Raw genomic sequence first — 1,416 nt, forward strand, 5'->3', positions numbered from 1 at the left:
CTGAGAAAAAAATACATATTTTGTTCTCCAGTGCCACATCCAAGTGCTTTGTAAGCAATCGCATACAGAGCCTGAAGTCAACGGGGCTGAGTGTTCCGTCGCATTTGCTGGCAAGAATCAACACCATACGTACCCACAGTGGCAGAGGTGTCAGGGTGGAAGCAGTCGTCACAAAATCGCCGAAGGAGGGACGTCTTCCCTACCCTGGAGTTCCCCACCAGGATGATCTTGAAGAGGCGGTCGGGCGTAGAGGGACCACCTTCCTCCTGAAGAAACAGGACGCATGACGAAGGCGATGGGATCTCGCTTTAAGCAGTTAGTGGCGCGGCTGACTCCTCTGTGTGAGGGAGGCTACAGCAGGGCCGTAATGTACACAATGATACTTTTTGAACACGAAGTTGAACACGTCTCCTCCCTATATCGACCACCTGGCTTGGAATAAGCGAGCCTTTTGCCTTTAAAATAACTCGTGTTAACTTTTACAGTAATTTCATTCTTGCTGACATTCAGGCTGGTCTCCTTGCCAACGGGCTGACCCCTCGGAAATGAGGGGGTTTCACTTTCCTCCACGGCAGAGGACGCGCTAGGGTAAATAACGCTCGTCACCAAGTCTATATGCTCCTCACTCTCTGAGGCTTCCTCTTCACTCCACTCCTGAAGCCGGGTTGGGCGCTGTCCGTCATTGTGGAGCAGATGTGGGAGGTGGTCCTCCTCGATGGAGATGATCCTCTGGAGGTGCCCTCTTGCGCTCGCTGTGTAAGAGGACTGGCATGACCCATAGGTGAGGTTGTGCCTCACAGAGCCGGTGGTGAGCTCCTCCTCATCCTCACTGCAGACGGAAAGTGACATTATGGGACACGCGGCAACAGTGCTCATTGAAACAACACTGGATGATGACAGCAGAACATGCACTGTACAAACTGTGGCTGATGCTTTACCCTTTGAAGGCATTTGTTGTTGTGTGTTTCATAACATTGATGGAAGGCCTCTGCTTCAAACTTGGTGTTTTCGTAGAATTCTTTGGATTCTGCAGAAATAAAAGTTTTGACTTGAACTCCAGCATGAGATTCAATCACAATATGTGGGATGTCTATTCTGGGCTCTTGTTAACACTTGCATCTTTCTGTTAGTCCTATAGTCTTTAAAAAGAGGGCATATGAAGTGCGGACAGCGGAACTTTAAGTAATATAGTGTATTATTCTGCTGGAATAAACGGCACATACCTGGAAGCATATGTCTTTTTCATCCCGTAAATGTTTTAAAGAGAGGGCGCACCGTTTCATTGAATTTAACTTTTACACAATTTTTGTAACAGTTTGTAACCGGCCTTTATCAATTTGAATGCCTGGCCTTGTTTGATAGGCTGTTTTCTGGACTAGCCATGGTGGCTCTGGAGCATCCTGCTCTCCCCGGGTA

At 48.2% G+C, this 1,416-nt stretch overlaps 1 protein-coding gene across 1 annotated transcript in view; it reads right to left on the bottom strand.

Annotated features, from left to right (window-relative positions):
• Positions 1–849, bottom strand: part of LOC306790120 (EF-hand calcium-binding domain-containing protein 4B-like) — a gene marked incomplete at its 5' end in the record, with an annotated part of 4,656 nt that extends 3,807 nt beyond the window's left edge. The window contains 2 exons of the mRNA XM_079286237.1: positions 134–266; positions 505–849. Of these exons, the coding sequence (XP_079142363.1) occupies positions 134–266; positions 505–849 (478 nt within the window). The remainder of the gene's footprint in view (positions 1–133; positions 267–504) is intronic.
• Between the last annotated feature and the right edge of the window lie 567 nt (positions 850–1,416).

The sequence above is a fragment of the Melanostigma gelatinosum genome (assembly GCF_949748355.1).
Source record: "Melanostigma gelatinosum genome assembly, chromosome: 1".
In the NCBI taxonomy this organism is placed as follows: Eukaryota; Metazoa; Chordata; class Actinopteri; order Perciformes; family Zoarcidae; genus Melanostigma; species Melanostigma gelatinosum.